Raw genomic sequence first — 17,002 nt, 5'->3', positions numbered from 1 at the left:
GGTGTGCTATAAGATTGACATCATTCAATCTTTTTCTCTGAGGGACAGGGGAGAGCCAATTACCCGCATTCTAATATAGGATGCTTCTTGGGTACAGTTGCACCTCAGGTTACATATGCTTCAGGTTACATACGCTTCAGGTTACAGACTCCGCTAACCCAGAAATAGTGCTTCAGGTTAAGAACTTTGCTTCAGGATGAGAACAGAAATTGTGCTCTGGCGGCGTGGCGGCAGCAGGAGGCCCCATTAGCTAAAGTGGTGCTTCAGGTTAAGAACAGTTTCAGGTTAAGAATGGACCTCCGGAACAAATTAAGTACTTAACCCGAGGTACGACTGTATTTATCAATAGCATTATTTCAAGTTAAAGTGTAGCGCTTCCTCTCATTATTAGTAGTTTTGTGTTACTGGAACCAAAGGGTTGCATGGTAAGCCTGAAGTCTTTGGGCTATAGCCAATGTTAATCCTACTCAGAGAAGACCTAGTCAAATTAATGAACCTAAGTTAGTCATGCCCATTAATTAACCTCATTGGGTCTTCTCTGAGTTGGACAAGCACTGGGTACAACCCTTTGTATCACGTATGCATTTCAGATCACTTCTGAAACTTAGGAGATCTTTGACATCCACTTCAAACTTAGACTTTTGATTTTTAAATTAAGACCACTTCTATAGCATTAACTCCTAAAATCTAACTATAATCGCTTCCAAAGTAATGGGAAATACTGGATTATGGTAAATATTAACAATAATCAATTGTGGCAATACATGACTGAGATTCAGAAGGGCCTGGGCTTGTGCACAAAACGCTTCCTTGGATGTTCTAGAGGCAGTCAATTAAAATGGCTAGTTTCCTTACTAGTTTCCCCCGGAAAAAAGATAATGTTCTCAGCCATACTTGTTCCATCTGCACAAGTGTTCCAGCCTGCCAGACGGCCCCACTGTCCTCTTTGCACTGTTCTGGGCATTCTGCTGACCTCTCCCAAGCCTATTTGGGTGCTCAGGGCTTCCACTGGGGCTTGTTAGGTGAATCCCGCACAATATATACCAGTGGCAAACTCATGATTTGAGTGTGGATCCTTTGGCAGTCAAAACAGCACTATCTGTGCGCAGGTGAAAAGTAGTAGAAGGCTTGGGAGAACTCCATGGTTTAGAGAAGTACCAAAATATTTAAAAGACACTCTTAAGCGTTGTGGGGACTCCAAAAAAAGCTTATTGAGGGCTGATCGTGCTCAGTGGGCACAGGGTGCTGGCCGGCTGTTAGAGTGCAGGGAACAAAATGGGAGGGGTAAGAGAGAACAGAATGGAATATGCTAGAAAAAGGGCATGGCTGGGATCCAAAACAAGAGCTCTCTATACTGCATCATTTTGTTGGAGTTTCCATTTGTCAGGTTCAAAGTCCACCTTGCATGAGGGTCTCTGGACAGCTTTAGGTTAGTTAATGGTCTGATCTATGTAGGGTGGTTGGGAGAAAATGAAAAGTCCATGTATGTAATCTTGAGCTTCAGGGAGGGCAGATTTCAAGACTGATGAATACGTGAATATCTATATGTGGAGCAGGATTAATGTGGCTTTGCTGAATTAATTATACACCAAGGTTGGCATATCTGAAAGATAAAGGCCACAGCAATCTGGAGCCGAGTGAGTGATTCAGCAAAAGGAGCTGACAGAGGAAAGAGAAAAATAGCTCTAAATATCTGAGATTCTGAGATGAAAGACTTCAGTTAATGCAATAGTTACACAGAACCGTGTGTGGAAATCTTGTTTGACATAGGCCTCTTGTCAGATGGTTCATTGTGAAACATGCTTTATTCCTCCTAGGGGGTGGTACATATATAGAGACTCCTAAAACACACACGCTTTGGCAGTGGCCAAGATATAGATATGGGTGAACCTTATCTTTACATCTCAACTAATTGAGAATGTCACCATACTTTGTACCCCTCAGTCCCTTCTTCTATGGGTGTCAACACTTCAATAAACTTTCCAGTCCTTATGAATCATGCACACAGTCTTGCAGGCTGCTTACCTCTGCTTGACTGTATCTATGCATGTGTCATGACACCAACCATGAGCAACAGCATAGTCTCTGACTCAGGGGGTGGGGGGGAAGAGCCAGCCAGATTAGAAGGACTGCAGAGGTGCTAGAATGAAATCTCAACAACAAGCCTGAACTGGAGCAAGTTGGCCAGGACTACCCTTGAACTGAGACCCCCCCAGAGGCAATGCTTCTTTTGCCAGGTTTTGCTGATAGATCAGCCACCTCTTTGCCCTGGACTTGACACCCCCTAGTGCTTGCTTGTTTTTGCGGGTCATGCACCAGATGGAGTAAACCGAGAGGTGGACGAGTGTTAGGCTCAAACCAGAAGTCTCTTCCTCTTAAGGATTTTCAATCCTCAGGAACAGGGTAGAGCATTGGATGCAGGAGTAGGAATGCTTGAGGAATTTCATTTCTGTGAATTCCAATATGAAATAATCTGATTTGCTCCTCCGGAATGAAAGTGTGGATCATAATGTAATTATGCTATTTTTTGCATTTTACACTTCTCTGAATTTTAGCGATACAGTTTTTAGCTCAAAAATAATTCAAAATAAGTTCTAAAATATGTATTTTAGGATAAAATACGTTTAGAAATGCATACGCTGAAACAGACCTGTTGCTTCAGGCAGTGGCGTAGCGTGGGGGGTGCAGGGGGTGCCGGCCGCACCGGGCGCAACATCGGGGGGGGGGGGCGCTCGCACTCGCAGCTCTCTGCCCCTACCTGGCTCACGGGTTAGGGGGCGCAAATTACTTGCCTTGCCCCGGGTGCTGACAACCCACGCTACGCCACTGGCTTCAGGGGCTGTGCAACACTATCTGGAACAGGCTAAGCACCACTTTCAGTATAATCAGTACCATCAGTTAGTAGTACTTCCATCTTGTCTGGATTAAATCTCCATTTGTTCACCCACCAATTTCAGTACTCCCAGCCAATATACTTTACAACTTCACTGCCTCCCCAGGACTGGGTGATGAAAATGAGAGACTGAGCTGAGTATCATCAGTAAACTGATGACACCTCAGACCAAATCTCTGGGTGACTTTTCCCAGCGGTCTCAGCTAATAAGAATGTGGCTAGTAATCTTCTAAATTGCACCATGCCAAAGGGACCAAGGGGTAGCAAGATTGCATTGCATCTTGTTTACACAGGTAAGATTGCTTCAAAGATAGCTTGAGAAAATATCAGGAAGCCAGGCTAAAACAGCTACATATCATTTCGTGTCATTTTTATTTATTAATTATAATCAGAACATTCTTCACAGTACTGTTAGTTGCGGTTGGTTCCCATTGTGCATTATATCTTTGCTTCAAGAAAGATAAAAGGAAAGGAAAATAAAGGAATTCCAACATTGTAAAGGTGGGGGGGACAGGAGAAAATGAGTTATATAGTTAATAAGCTATTACTTAAGGTAGCATTGTTACTCTTTTCAGAATTGACATAGTGTATTCTTTGAAGCAATTTTAAGGAAAATAAAGCTATTATATTCACATTAATATATTGTTGTTGTTTAATCGTTTAGTCGTGTCTGACTCTTTGTGACCCCATGGACCAGAGCTCGCCAGGCACTCCTGTCTTCTGCTGTCTCACGCAGTTTGGTCAAACTCATGTTAGCTGTGCTCTGGCTAGGGGTTATATATGCACATGGAAGCCGAGTCCCTAGCTAGATGGCAAACTGTGTATTCAAACTAGTGCTTTACATGTAGTTCCAGTCCTCTCTTAGATCCAACCGTTGGGCCTGTCTTCATGTGTGATTGTTCATCTCAGTTTTAGGAGATGGGAGCAGGCTAGACCTTTCAAAAGGGCTTTGCATGTGCAGTTCCAGCTGCTGTGTAAATACATAGTTGGATTACAGTCAGTGATGATTATTTTTGGCTATAGCAGTTGGAATGCCTGTAGTGAGAGCATTAAGCGCCCTGAATGTTAAGAAGGCTAATAGTCTTCATTGGGTATGCCACAACCTCAGATAAACAAAGAGGTTATCCTGCTTTGCTTACAAACTCTGCTGATTGTTTTAATAGGATTGCCGGTTCAACATAAGCAGCAAACTACTGTAGAATAATGAATTATTTAAAAAGGGATTCTGAAACAATTAAGGGCTAAAATAAGGCTTTGCCACATTAACTACATAGTTACCTTTCCAAAAATGCTGTCAAATTCATCATGTGGGAAGGATGAACTATAAAAAATTCTTAATGGTAGGGTGGAGTATAACTGTGTATTTCATAGGAAGAGGACGTAGTGGCATGTAATTTCTTGGGGGTTCATGTAAGTTACACAGCCAGAGTATTTGAAATCATTTTGTCACCATGAAACTTCTAGAGCTGTATTTTTTAGGTACTTTTGTTTATTTATTTACATACTTACTACAAGGTTTAGCTACTGTTTAGCTAGTAAGGCAGGGGTCCCCAACATTGTGGGGTCTGTGGGCACAATTGCTCACCAGACAAACTGTGGCAGGTACCCCATCCCCACAACTTGCTCTTTTGGCTACAACAGAATGCTTCTTTCAAGCTTTATTTTCATGGGGATGGGGAAAGCACCTGGAAGAGATCAAGGTATGGATTCAGGACCACAGGTAATGTTCCTACCTTTGAAGCCAGTCATCCAAGTTGTCTCTGCAAGGTCCTGGAGCAACTAGCTAAGTTTTATAACAGGGTTGGGTAGATATTGCCTGGGGGCCTGACCTTGGGTACTGCTTCTTGGCTAGTTAAAAGGCTGGTGCTTTCTTCAGCCACTGTTGGTTCCTTCAGATTAATTGGCGTTCTAGCTGTGAAGAACGCTCCTCAGAGTTCTGTTGATTCCCCAAGGTGTTTGTGGACCAGCCATGAGAGTCTGGCAGCAGGGGTATCTCTCCAGGGTTTGGGGAGAGGAGGTGGGCTCCAGTGTCCTTGGACCGACACAGGATGGACCAGGCACTGGATCTAGCTCCTTCAAAGAACTTCAGTTTGCTGAAGGACACTGCATCTGAAAAGTCCTGGTTCTAACCTTGGCTCCCCCTTAATCCTTGTTTCAGACTTTCATGCCAGGCTTGTCTTCTTCCTCTGACAACACCCCCCAACTTCTCATTGATTGCCATCAACATTAATAGCTATACTTGTCAAATATTTCAAGGAGGAGGCTATGTATGTTGGCTATTTGCAGTATGGTAGTGCTGCAGAGCTTGCTGGGGAGACCATGCATTAAAAAGGGACTCAAAAAGTACTTAAACAAGGTTTTAATTACAAAAACAAAAACTCCATTTACACTAAATACATCAACAACAAACCAGACCCAACCACCAACCCATCCCCCAGGGTAATGGGATAGCTAGGTGCTGCTCCTTATATTCTAGACCCAATTCCTGACATCTTAATCAATGCAACTCAGCAGCACCTGCTATGTTTCACAGCTGTATTTTGCTCTGGCCCTTGCTCTGGCCCCTTAAAGATATACACATTGGGTGAAACAATGATGAACCTTTACATTTAAAGAAACAATTCAACAATGTAGATGGCAGCCAGCTCCGTTTGTTTTTCATTTTGATGTTATATTGAGTTTTCAGCCATTTGAATTTGACTTCAGACCTACTTATGGGATGGAGGCAGGTTTGGATGCTCTGGTGAGTGATCTATGCTGGGAACCGGGAAATGTAGAACTATTAGTTCAGCTGGACATCTCAGCGGTTTTTGATACTATCAACAATGGCATCCTCATGGATCACTTGCCTAGCATGGGACTTTGAGGCACCATTTTACAGTGGTTCTAGCGGTATGTGTTTGGGGACTTCTGTTGGATGCCTTGTTTCAGGGGTTCCTCCTCAGGTACCAGCTCGGAGGGCCCTTCAAGGGGATCCCCAGCATTGAACTCAGAGGACCCAGCCTAATCTAATCCTGCCATTAGGCTACAATCCTATCTCATTGAAACAAGTTGTGTATATTTCTGAGTATACATTTTATTTTATTTATTAAATTTATACACCATCCTATACACAACAATCTCAGGGCGGTTCACAATTTTTTTTTTAAAAAAAACAATGTCAAAATATTTAATGCATGTTACACACGCCAGAAGTTTACAATTTTCATACAAAAACACATCAAGCAGAGGAAGAATATAGTGCAAAGTGTCCATGGTTAGGATTCCACAGTTTGTGCATGAGCTGGTGAGCTATGAATAATTTGGCAAACTAACAGAATAACTTTTGTGTGTTTCTCGCCTTCTCCCCCTTCCCTCCTTGTCTTCAGGCTGTGCATCTGGCTCAGGCAAGTTTCCAGATTGAAGCCTTTGGATCTGAATTTATTCTTGACCTCTCCCTGAATAAGTAAGTGCATGTTTGTGGCCATTTTTTCTACCTTTTGTATTATTAGCCTTGAGCTGTTTTGGTTTTATGAAATGAGGAGGCTCTGCAGTAATTTCCTGAAATAATAATAATAATAATAATAATAATAATAATAATAATAAATTTTTATTTATATCCCGCCCTCCCCAGCCAAAGCTGGGCTCAGGGTGGCTAACAACAATCAAAATAATCCAGCATTCTAAAAACATTCATTATAAAATTAATTAAAATCAAATTGATGGCAACCATTAAGCAAAATTCTGTGCAGATTGCCGGAGGAGGGGGTCAGGCTGCGCCCTGACCAAAGGCCTGGTGGAACAGCTCTGTCTTGCAGGCCCTGCGGAAAGATGTCAGGTCCCGCAGGGCCCTAGTCTCTTGTGACAGAGCGTTCCACCAGATTGGAGCCGTGGCCGAGAAAGCCCTGGCTCTAGTTGAGGCCAGCCTAACCTCCCTGTGGCCTGGGATCTTCAGGATGTTTTTATTTGCAGACCGTAAATTTCTCTGTGGGACATACCAGGAGAGGCGGTCCCGTAGGTACTGTTCAAAATACTGTATGATCATTGAAACCCTTTAAAAGAGGCAAAATCTGTGGAGGATATGTCTGTCGAAGGCTACTAACCTTGATACTAACATCTTTCACATACTGATAAATTTGTCTCGGGAATTGCATTTTAGATGAACTAGAAGTTATTTAGGTTCTAACACCTAACTTCTCTGTTCCATCATGGTCAATGAAATGACATTCAGAGTCATGCTTAGCGTTATCTACTGTCACCGTAAAAAACGTGTGCATTAGAAAGGTGCAAAGCAGGTAAAAAACAGGAGTTTTGCTGGATAAGAATTGCTTTACTCTAGAGATGGGAAAAGTCAGCAAATAAGCCTGATAGGAAGAAATCAGAGGTAAGAAGGGCTTTTTAAGGATATTGTGGAGGAAATTTAATGCACAAATGCACACTTTTTAAATTGTTACAGGTCATTGTACAGTATTTATTTTCAAAAATTAGATAGGGCAATAATCTATCACACTAGCAGAATGGCGGTTATGACTAACCTTGATGGCTCAGCTCTAGCTGTGTTTGGGTTCTCCTTGTGAGTTTCCCACAGGCATCTCCTTAGCCACTGTTGAAAGCAGAATGCTGGACTAGATGGGCCATTGGCCTGATCCAGAAGGTTCTTCTTAGGTTCTTATGCTTACCTGTGCTAGGCTGCAAAGAAGTACATCTATTGTTGTTATTATTATATATTTATTTTTCCCTGACAAGGACTCAAGGCGGCTTACAGATAAAATAAGAACACCAAAAAACACAGAAAAGAACTAATACAAATCATTAAGAAACAATTAAACATTAAAAGAATTAAAACTATGTAGACAATCACAACAAGATCACATTCTGCGAGATCACATTCACCCGGTGCTATACCAGCTGCACTGGCTCCCGGTGGAGTACAGGATCAGGTTTAAGGTGCAGGTTTTAACCTTTAAAGCTCTATACGGCCTAGGACCCTCGTACCTACGGGACCGCATCTCCTGGTATGCCCCACAGAGAAACTTACAGTCTACAAATAAAAACATCTTGAAGGTCCCAGGCCACAGAGAAGTTAGGCTGGCCTCAACTAGAGCCAGGGCTTTTTCAGCCGTGGCTCCGATCTGGTGGAACGCTCTGTCACAAGAGACCAGGGCCCTGCGGGACTTGACATCTTTCCACAGGGCCTGCAAGACAGAGCTGTTCCACCAGGCCTTTGGCCAGGGCACAGCCTGACTCCCTCCTTTGGCAATCTTCGCGGAGCTCTGGCCCAATGGTTGCCAGTGGCTTGAATTAATTAATTTTATAATGAATGATTTTAGAGTGTTGTTTGTGCTGTACTTTTGTACTGTTTTATTGTTGTTAGCCGCCCTGAGCCCGGCTTCAGCTGGGGAGCGCGGCATATAAATAAAATTTATTATTATTATTATTATTATTATTATTATTATTATTAAAAACAGCATGCCACCAGCCCCCTTGTTAAAAGCAGTCAGTTCCCCAAAGCCTGTTGGAACAAGGCAGGAGGACAAGAAGTGGGGAGCCAGTCTAAGGGGAGGGAGTTCCTAAGTTGCGGAGCAGCCACCGAGGAGGCCTTCTTCTGCATCCCTACCAAGTGTCCCTGTGAGGGTGGTGGGACTGAGAGAAGGGCCTCCCTCTAAAGATCTCAGAACCCATATGAGGGAATATGGTCTTTCACTTGGTTGGACCCAAGCTGTGTAGGGCGTTATAGGTCATAACCAGCCCTTGGAATTGTCCTCGGAAACAGACTGATAGCCAGTGAAGCTGTTCTAACAAGGGAGTCATATGCTTCCTATAACCATCCCTGGTCAACAATTTGGCTGCAAAGATGGAATTGGCGAAAATGACCGGCAGAATCCGAGACCAGGGAGAAGAGCTGGTGGAGGAAGATTGGAAGAAATTTAAAGACTATTTACAGAAATATTATAAAATTAATGAATGTTAGAATGATGTTGGATTGAGGTTAAAGGGCTATTAGTAATAATGTGGTGAAGGAATATGGAAAAATGGAAGGTTAAAAAGATGAAAAACTAAAGGTGTAATATACTAAGATAAAGATAAGGATAAGGTGGAGGGAAGGGATTTGCTGACTAAATAATTCAACTGGAATACAGAGAGGGGAGGTGTGGGAAAGTCCGGGAAACAAGCAAATGCAAGAAATACTATGAAAATTGAATTGTTTTTATTTTTGTATTTTTCTTTTTCTTCTTTTATGTGAAAATCTTAATAAAAAATCTTATAAAAAAAACAACAAAACAATTTGGCTGCAGCCCTTTCAGAGAGTTGAAGCTTCTGAGCAGTTCCATGTAGAGTGTGCTATAGTAATCCAAATGGGATGTAACTATGGGTTGTATCTGCAAACCCAGACCCAAGCCTGGCCATAGCATTCTGAACTTCAGATGATTGTAACTTTTGGTAGTGACCATAACAAGGTAAGATCTGTGAAATGTTATGAGTTGGTTTAGAAGTGGGAAGGCTTCTATCCCTCCACACTCCTGCCCTTTTTCTGCCCTTGAACTCTCTCATGCTCCACTTACCTCTTGCCCATCACTCCTCCTCAGTATTGATTCAAAACCGGGTCTGAAAGCAGAATGAAGTGGGTCTAGATAATCTGCTTATTTGAAGCATATCTGCAGCTGGTTGACTGACACTCTTTCGATCACCTCGGCCATTAAGAGAATATTAGAGACTGAACAGTAGTTTTCTTAAATTGCTGGATCACGGCAGGAGGACATCCTCTTTCAAGGCCGTGGGTATAACTCCCTCCCATAGTGAGCCATTAACTGCTCCATCCAGTAAATCCCTTCCTGCTAGGTTTTATTAGTCATGATGGACAGGATTAAAGTCGATTTATGAAAATAACTAAAACTGGAGAAAAAGTAAAAGGAAATTAAATAATTAAAGTGCAGAGTGTGGGCCCCAAAAAAGCATGGTCAGCTTCTATGGTCCTTGCTTGACTATTTCAGCCATTTTAAGCAAGAATGCATCAGCACAAATATTTGTCAGCGGTGCAGAAGCACCGTTCTCTTACTGAAGTTCAGTTAAGATCTGTTTTTGATTATTTTGTTAGTAGCGTGACTGCTTTTGGAGCGAGAAAAGAATGTTTATGAAACTTACTGGATTTGCAACCAGTTAAATTATTTTAAAATGTGGACTCGCATATCAGCCCATCTTTCACATACTGATAAATTTGTCTCGGGAATTGCATTTTAGATGAACTAGAAGTTATTTAGGTTCTAACACCTAACTTCTCTGTTCCATCATGGTCAATGAAATGACATTCAGAGTCATGCTTAGCGTTATCTACTGTCACCATAAAAAATGTGTGCATTAGAAAGGTGCAAAGCAGGTAAAAAACAGGAGTTTTGCTGGATAAGAATTGCTTTACTCTAGAGATGGGAAAAGTCAGCAAATAAGCCTGATAAGAAGAAATCAGAGGTAAGAAGGGCTTTTTAAGGAAATTGTGGAGGAAATTTAATGCACAAATGCACACTTTTTAAATTGTTACAGGTCATTGTACAGTATTTATTTTCAAAAATTAGATAGGGCAATAATCTATCACACTAGCAGAATGGCGTTATGACCTGTTGAGGGTAGTTGGAGAGACACTATTTATACTGCAGGGAACACTCAGTGTTCATTTGCAGTGTTTCTTTGCACAGGTGAATTGTCCCCTCTTCCTTTAAGGATTCTTATCAGTTTTTTCAAGGGTAGGAAAGCTTTGCAACAGTGTCCTTTAGCTGCACTGCTGTGAAAATGTTTGTTATTTATTTGAAGCAGTTTTATCCTATTGAGAAAAGGTTCTCAGAGCAGCTTGCAAGGACCTGAAGAAAGTCGCATATAAAGTATGCATTTCAAGCAACATAATTGACACAAAGCTGATATATTACCTTAATGATTTTAAAATAAAACATGACAAAGGAGGTAGAATGCACATTCAACGCAGCAAAATTAACAAAAAAATTCTTAAACATTGCAAATGAAAACATTACTAAAGGAAGTCAAATATAAAATGTACATTTAAAGCAGCGTAGTTAGCAAGAGAATAAAATAAAACATCACAAGCATAGAACATATATGCTGCTGTTGCTGCCAATCCTGCCATTGGTGGTTCATGGTGAGTGGTGGCTGTGGAAGCTCAGGCTCAATGACCTGGGTCTGTACTAAGGGCTTATCCACACTTAGCTTTCCTCCATGCTTTTTAGGCAAGGTATGTGCTTTAAAGCTCTGTGAGCACCCTTTTTTCGCCCCAGAGCTTTCCCTGCGTAAACCTGCTCTTTAAAGCCGAATTGGAACAAACGGCAATCCGCAGAAAACTCAACTTGCTGTTTGTTGTACTTCAGCTTTAAAGAGCGGATTATCGCAGGGTAAGGTCTGAGGCGGAAAAGAACACTTGGACACAGAGCTTTAAAGCGCAGACCTGTGCCTGGAAAGCACAGGGCAAAAGTTAAGTGTGGATAAGCCCCAAGAGACAGCCAAGATCAGGGGTCAGCAAACTTTTTCAGCAGGGGGCCGGTCCACTGTGCCTCAGACCTTGTGGGGGGTTGGACTATTGTTTTTTGGGGGAAATGAACAAATTCCTATGCCCCACAAATAACCCAGAGATGTCGGATTTAGAAGGTGATTGGGCCGGATCCGGCCCCCGGGCCTTAGTTTGCCTACCCATGGCCAAGATGGTCTCTTCAGCAGCCTCAAATTTGTAGCTGGAGCCAGTCCAGTCCCTGCCCTTCAAGCTAGCTGGGAAAAGGTCTTCCAGGACTCACAGCCAAGATTTTTCACCACCTCTGAGTTGACCCCCTTAGTATTCTGTGCGTGTGGGTAGAAGCCTTTTTCTTCCAACCTGTGATCTAGTGACTGATCCTCATGTTCTGTTAGAGATATTGATAAAACAATGTTTTCACAAGTCAATACATTTTTTTAGCTTGCGTTTCCCCACAGCCTTGGTAGTATCCACCATCCTCTTTAACAGTTCTGCCATTTCTTTTATTTTCTGGGCTGATATCTGTCCCCATCTTGGTAGCCTTCTGCCTCTTAGTTGAGAATTTCCTTTCCAGCAGGCTTTTGCCTCCCAGGGTTCGCTGATGCATTTAACTTTTTTAACTCTTCTCTTTCCTAATTTGGTGTATTGGTTTCATTGTTATACTATAATGTTGCTTTCGATATGTTGTCCTGAGCATTCAAAAACATAAAAAGCAGCATGTGAACGCTTTGTTCTTATTTTATTGTTTGTATTGCATTATTTGTATGTTTTAAACAAGTTTTAATTCTATTAATGTTTGCTTTTTAAAATGATTGTTTTTTCTTTGTTTTTAGAGTTTCTTGTTTTATTTGTAAAACAAGGGGTCCTGTCATATATAAATATATAAATAATATAATTTTAATAATAATTTGTTTCTTAAGCTAAAGTTGTTCAGTTGGGTGTAAAGGTAAAGGTACCCCTGCCAGTACGGGCCAGTCTTGACAGACTCTAGGGTTGTGCGCTCATCTCACTCTAGAGGCCGAGAGCCAGCGCTGTCCGCAGACACTTCTGGGTCACATGGCCAGCGTGACGAAGCTGCTCTGGCGAACCGGCACCAGAGCAGCACACGGAAACGCCGTTTACCTTCCAGCTAGTACGCGGTCCCTATTTATCTACTTGCACCTGGGGGTGCTTTCGAACTGCTAGGTTGGCAGGCGCTGGGACCGAGCGACGGGAGCGCACCCCGCCGCGGGGATTCGAACCACCGACCTTTCGATCGGCAAGTCCTAGGCGCTGAGGCTTTTACCCACATCACCACCCGGGTCCCTTACTTACACCAGTTGGGTGTAAGTAATGCTAAAATAACACCATAGTTGAATACATCTAATCTTAATTTTCATAGAAAAAAAGTACAAGTGAACATGGTAGATTAACTGTGATAATCAATAATTAAGGCAAATATTCTTTATTACTTGCAGGATGAATTATGTTAAAACATTGAATGGATAGATAACCATACTGAGCACATTCAGGTTTTCTAGCAGTATTGTTTAAAGAACTATATATATTTTCTCTCATTTCTGTGTAGTGATTTATTATCCTCTGATTATGTGGAGATTCATTATGAAGAAGGAAAACCACAATATTCAAAGGTAATGTAGAAATATTTTATCCTGGCCAAAGAGTGAACATTTACCAGCACATCCTCTACGTGTCCCCCCCCCCTTTTCCTTGCACATTTCAAACTCTAGGCAGTTTTTGAGGTGCATTTTCTGCAGTGACATCTGTAACAGGGTCATTTCTGTTAGCAAGCTTACAGATACCACACCACCAAAAAGCACCCCGCATTGTCTGGAAGCATGCCGCAATAGTTAGAAAAGGACCTCCACATCGGCGATCTTGCGTCAATTTGACACTCCTAAAATGGTTGCCGCCTATAATATAATAATTGCAGATTGTATACACTTGGCAGTTAGGAACCACTTAACCAACGTAATTATTTTTGTTTTAGAGGAGCTATATTTAATCATATTTCCCTGTCTGCCGTTAAATTGATAGATGTGTATTGAGTGAAACTTCCTATGCCAAGCGTTAACAAAATTACTGTAGCCACGTGATGTATATTCATTGCTGAAACCATAGATCATGCATTTTATGGTTTATGGAACTTACAGCATTAAGTAGGGCATATCTTAAACGTATCATAAATGTTTGCAGATTTCTACTAATTCTCACCTGTTCAAGTTCTGTGCAAAAGTGTAGAAGTTGGTATTCTAACTTTACCCATTTCTGTACTGTTAAGTTTGAAAAAAAAAATATTTAAAGTATAGCATGTCAGTTAGGATTAGTGGAACGTAAAACTACGTTGCCTACCTCATTGCTGTGCTCTCAGTCTGGCTGCTTGCATGGAACCATGCCTCCTTAGGTCATAATTATCCTGCCTTTACTTACAGAGATCGGCATTACCATTATCCTTTGCAGGTGATAATGCTTCAAAACTTTCCATAAAGGGTTTGAGAGACTTGAGACTGTGGGCCTCTTTAGATGTTATCTCTCCCCTTGCTTCTGCACGAGAGCCAGTGTGGTGTAGTGGTTAAGAGCGGTAGTCTCGTAATCTGGGGAACCGGGTTCGCGTCTCCTCCACATGCTCCTCCACATGCAGCTGCTGGGTGACCTTGGGCCAGTCATACTTCTCTGAAGTCTCTCAGCCCCACTCACCTCACAGAGTGTTTGTTGTGGGGGAGGAAGGGAAAGGAGATTGTTAGCCACTTTGAGACTCCTTAAAGGGAGTGAAAGGCGGGATATCAAATCCAAACTCTTCTTCTCTGTATATGTGAGATCTGAGGGAAACTTTGGGCTTGTGTGCTTACTCCCTTTGCTTCAGTCACCATGCATGCATAGACGATGTCCAAACCTGGAAATCCTATGGGTTTTTTTTAAGAGTATGCCTCCAATGTTCAAACGGGAATCAGTGTTGAAATGATTGTTGGATCCCACAGTTGGATGTTAACTTTTATGTGTGGTGAGGAAGTTTTGGTAATCCTGGGACCATTCCACATTTCTCTGCATGTAGATGTTGTGCCGCCCTCAGTTCCATGTTTCTCTGTTGCACTGTGGAAGGGCTTGGTGTATGTACTGCTACCTCATATGCACAGCCAGTGGCGTAGCGTGGGTTGTCAGCACCCGGGGCAAGGCAAGTAATTTGCGCCCCCTAACCAGGTAGGAGCAGAGAGCTGCGAGTGCGAGCGCCCCCCCAGATGTTGCGCCCAGTGCGGCCGACCCCCCCTGCACCCCCACACTACGCCACTGTGCACAGCTGCAATAAGACTGAAAAATTGGGAACCTAGCAACTTCATTGGCCTTCAAACGAATTTACAAAATACAGTTATTGTGTTGTTTTTGTTAAAAAACCATCTTCCTGGCCCTTACTCAATGCTAAAGGGACTATTTGCATTATCAGCAGCTCTGGAGTTGCTGAGTCATGAGTCTTGCATAGAACCTTTGAGTCAGCAATTGCACCATCTTTGCATGCTGCAGTAACTTGATCTAGATTTCCTTGAGGATATTTACAGACTCAGTTGATTTGGAAACACTGAGAAGAACCTTGAAATCGTGTGTTCCATAGCAGGTATCATTACATTCCCCAAATGCAGAACTGATTTATTACCCTGAAGGTCAAAGATAGCCCTTTAATATTTAATTTAAGGATAGATTTTAATTAGTTTTTTTAATTTAAATTTAAATTGCCCATATGTGGAGACTTGAAACTGAGATGAAATAATTTAGAAATAATTGCTGCAAGACCAACATATAATTGCTTCTTTGTGACCTTTGCAATAAGCCTTTTGGAATGCGCAAACCATAGCATACAATTTTACTGAAAGCACTGGCTGACTGCAGAGGCATTTGGGCCTTCTGTTATTATCTTAACAGTTTTGTGTCAGAGCAGAGATAGTAGTATGCTCTTCCTGTGTTCCTTAGTGACCAGAGAGAATAAGTACATCATTGCATATCTGGCTAATTTTCTTTGTCATTTACTTTCTTGATCAGCTAGTAATCATTATTTTGTTCGTCTTCTCACAGGGCAGTGTTTTCCAGAGATCTTTATTTTATGCATTGATCTTAGAAAACAAAGTGAAGATAGCAACTCTGGTTTCAGATAGAAATACAGTGGTACCTCGGGTTACATATGCTTCAGGTTACATATGCTTCAGGTTACAGACTCTGCTAACCCAGAAATAGTGCTTCAGGTTAAGAATTTTGCTTCAGGATGAGAACCAAAATCGTGCTCCGGCGGCAGCAGGAGGCCCCATTAGCTAAAGTGGTGCTTCAGGTTAAGAACAGTTTCAGGTTAAGAACGGACCTCCGGAACGAATTAAGTACTTAACCCGAGGTACCACTGTATAATAGATTCAGATTATACGTCATATTACTTAAATCCAGTGCTTTTTTTCTTAAAAAAACAAAGTTTAGGGGTACTCTCATTTTGACTTGAGAAAATCACCATTTTATAGTTAAAATCAGGAAAAATAAATACAGAAAATGGACAAAACTACGAAGATACACAAAATGTATAGGGGTATGCGTCCCCCCAGAAAAAAGCACTGCTTAAACTACAGACTCCTAGATTATCAGTCAATTGACTGTATTTTTAACTCCTCTGTAAATATTGTGCTCTCTTTTTAAAAGAACAATAGATTATTATAATAAAAACATTAGGTATTTTGGCTCTTAAAACATCATAAATGAAGCAGATACGTCTATAGTTCATTAGAATATAGGACTGATGATTCCTCAAGAACTTTCCTTCTCAACATTAGTTAAAGGTTTGAATTCTTAAAAATTCTAGTCCTACTCACTGAGCGGAAAGTTTAGCTGAATCTGTTTAGAACTGCAGCTTTAATTCAGTGTAGCTTTTTGTTTGTTTGTCTTATTTAGGAGAAATACATGCTTCTTGTACTTTCCTTAAAAAATGCTGGAATTCAAAGAGACTTGCTTTTTGCCCTGAATAGCCTTTATGCATACACCCAAGCGATCACTTACCTTATACAGTCCAGGTGAACGCTAACCCTTTTATAAACAAATTGCAAAAACCTTAAATGAAGCTGTCCATTTTATTCCTCAGGGAGGAGAACACTGTTACTATCATGGGAACATCAGAGGTGTCGAGAACTCCAAAGCTGCGCTTTCAACATGCAATGGACTCCAGTAAGTACTGGTATTATCACAGAACCATAGGAGGCATCCCAAGTCGAACCCTCTGCAATTCAGGAATCTTGCTAGTTTATGTAGTTGCAGGGACGTCTTTACCATTGGGCGTAGTGGTGCGGCAAGCCAGGGCGCCAAGCGGTGGAGGGCACCAGGCGGAGAGTCTGGGGAGGGGAGAGTGGGGAGGTAAGCGAGGCGGAGCGGGGGCTTGGTGCCTGCATGCCTCCAGCACCCCTCTGAGGCGGGAAGGCTCTGGATGCTTTCCCGCAGTCCAGATGTGCTGGTCCCGAGGGTTAACCGTGAGGCGAGGTCCGAGTCCAGTCCGAGGTTGAGGGTGCAGTATGGAGGCAGTCCGTCAAAGCTGTAGCTGGGTCCAAGGCAGGGAGTCGGGTGAGGTCAGGAGCTCCGGCAGAAAAGCAGGACAGGGTGCAGGCAGG

General features: G+C 42.1%; 1 protein-coding gene across 8 annotated transcripts in view; it reads left to right on the top strand.

The window, feature by feature from the left end:
- The window catches only part of ADAM23 (ADAM metallopeptidase domain 23), a gene marked incomplete at its 3' end in the record, with an annotated part of 74,522 nt that overhangs the window by 3,028 nt on the left and 54,492 nt on the right, over nucleotides 1–17,002 (top strand). For all 8 annotated transcript variants that reach the window (XM_083401330.1, XM_083401333.1, XM_083401331.1 and 5 more), the window contains exons 3-5: nucleotides 6,262–6,338; nucleotides 12,946–13,009; nucleotides 16,483–16,565. In XM_083401330.1, the coding sequence (XP_083257456.1) occupies nucleotides 6,262–6,338; nucleotides 12,946–13,009; nucleotides 16,483–16,565 (224 nt within the window). The remainder of the gene's footprint in view (nucleotides 1–6,261; nucleotides 6,339–12,945; nucleotides 13,010–16,482; nucleotides 16,566–17,002) is intronic.

Source organism: Podarcis tiliguerta, assembly GCF_965153285.1.
Source record: "Podarcis tiliguerta genome assembly, chromosome: 1".
NCBI classification, from domain to species: domain Eukaryota; kingdom Metazoa; phylum Chordata; class Lepidosauria; order Squamata; family Lacertidae; genus Podarcis; species Podarcis tiliguerta.
The sequence above is the reverse complement of the archived record's forward strand: the minus strand, read 5'-3'. Positions and strand labels throughout refer to the sequence as shown.